Source organism: Antrostomus carolinensis, unplaced genomic scaffold, assembly GCF_000700745.2.
Source record: "Antrostomus carolinensis isolate BGI_N321 unplaced genomic scaffold, ASM70074v2 scaffold48569, whole genome shotgun sequence".
Taxonomy (NCBI): Eukaryota; Metazoa; Chordata; class Aves; order Caprimulgiformes; family Caprimulgidae; genus Antrostomus; species Antrostomus carolinensis.
The window spans coordinates 12,738-14,610 of NW_010341518.1; the positions used below are offsets into that span (position 1 = coordinate 12,738).

The 1,873-nt window shown below is 33.4% G+C and overlaps 1 protein-coding gene across 1 annotated transcript in view; it reads left to right on the plus strand.

The window, feature by feature from the left end:
• The window catches only part of STK17B (serine/threonine kinase 17b), an 11,870-nt gene extending 10,728 nt beyond the window's left edge, over window positions 1-1,142 (plus strand). Inside the window, exon 6 of the mRNA XM_010176490.1 lies at window positions 959-1,142. Coding sequence (XP_010174792.1) covers window positions 959-1,142 — 184 coding nt within the window. The remainder of the gene's footprint in view (window positions 1-958) is intronic.
• The last annotated feature ends 731 nt before the right edge of the window (window positions 1,143-1,873 follow it).

Genomic DNA, 1,873 nt, shown 5'->3' on the forward strand with positions numbered 1-1,873 from the left:
CTACACGCTTTTCTATCATTAAATAATTGTATTATACAAATGATAACTATTTTACCTTTCTGCTTCTTTAGAGCAATATTTGCAGAATGAGTCATAAAAAATGGGACAAGTACCTTAAGCTAATGCAGGACTTTATTAAGTATACATTTGTAGCCTGTCAATTTCATGAGCTATGTTAGCGTAAAGGCTAGCTTTGGAATGTTTCCTTAGAAACATAAAATCATAGGCTTTTCTTAAAAAGACTCGTAATAGTAATTAAATTTAATTTTAACTCGTAGTAGTAATTAAATCTGTTAATGAATGTTTTTTAACCACTTATTAATTGCCTGCTTTTGTGGGAAGACACAAACAAACTATTGGTGCTTTACTCAGAATGACAAACATAACAGTTACGTGTTTCGACTCTGTAATGTGTACTAAGGTTTAATCTATCAGATCACAAAACCATTTTTATTGTGCATCAGGAAACCATCTGAGACTTAAAATAAATCACATGATGTGTGGTACTCACATTCATGTTCTTAGGGAACAGAAAGGTTGGCTAAATCTTGGTCTTTGAAACCTCATCCAGAGTTGTAGTGAAAGATGTTTTTATTTACGTGCAAATTAGAGTCTATCTTTTTGCAGTTCTATCATCTAGAATTCCCATACGTCCAAGAATGGGCTGTGTAGAAGTGCTATATTTCCTTTTCCTAGCAAACTCAATGGGAGGAAAAGGGTATATCGAAAGTAAGGAATTTTTAAAAAATCCCTTAATTGAGATGTAAGCTATATACATAGCTTTCCTTGTGTGTGCATGTGCATACGTGCTCGAATCACATAGAAGTGAGATGTCACGTGTTGTTTCTAATTCTTCGAGTGTGGCATGCATCAGGAAGTACGATTTGTAGCACAATAAATATGGGGTGTATGTTGTTTAGGTATCCTAATAACATTATACATTGTGTTCTTATCTCAGGAACATAGGTGTAATTTCATACATGCTGCTGACACAGGAATCTCCATTTGTGGGAGCCGATAATCAAGAAACTTACCTTAATATATCTCAAGTTAATGTGGATTATTCAGAAGAAACATTTTCATCAGTTTCACAGCCTGCCAAAGACTTCGTTCAAAAACTTCTCATAAAAAATCCAGAGTAAGTAACAAACTCCTCTGGGCAAGAAGTTTCTTTTTTATGTTTGTGGAGCACCTAGAAAAAGTGAATGTTAATTCCACTGATGTGATCAGACAGACATTTCACAATGCATTGGTATTATCAGCTGGCTATTTAAAAGCGTAGGTTTATGCTTTCTGATAATGTACGAAAAGGATCTTTGGTTCACTGTCTGGCTATTATTGTAGTTAGGTTTGTGCTTTGAGTTTTATATTTTGAGTTTCTTTATATTTTTCATTCAGAGAACAGATTATTAACAAATCTGATTAAATATATTCTAGAAAGATCACATTTTTGTCTGTAATTTAATATTTTATCGCACAATTTGGAGACACAAAATGAAATCTTTTTGATGCAGTGCTTTCTTGTTTCCTCACTTACCTTTAGTGTACCTTTCTACTTTAATACATTTTGTATAAAAACTTGACAGTCTTGTGACTGAGCATATATTCTTCAGAAATATATAGTGTTTTGGCATGTGCAGTCTTTCAAAAAAATGTTCTCAATCAAAAATACAAACTTCTCTTTGTTTGTATGGCACATTTCCATAACTTCGCATTCTTTGGAAGTTCAGACTCTGATCAAGGCCTTTCAAAGCAGCTGAACTTTGAGAAGATAGTCTTTGAGAGTGGGAGAATTATAGACATTAACTGTGTCTGCACTTGCTGTATAGCCTTAAATCTAGATTTTTTTTAACTGTAGCACCAGCAAATGCAG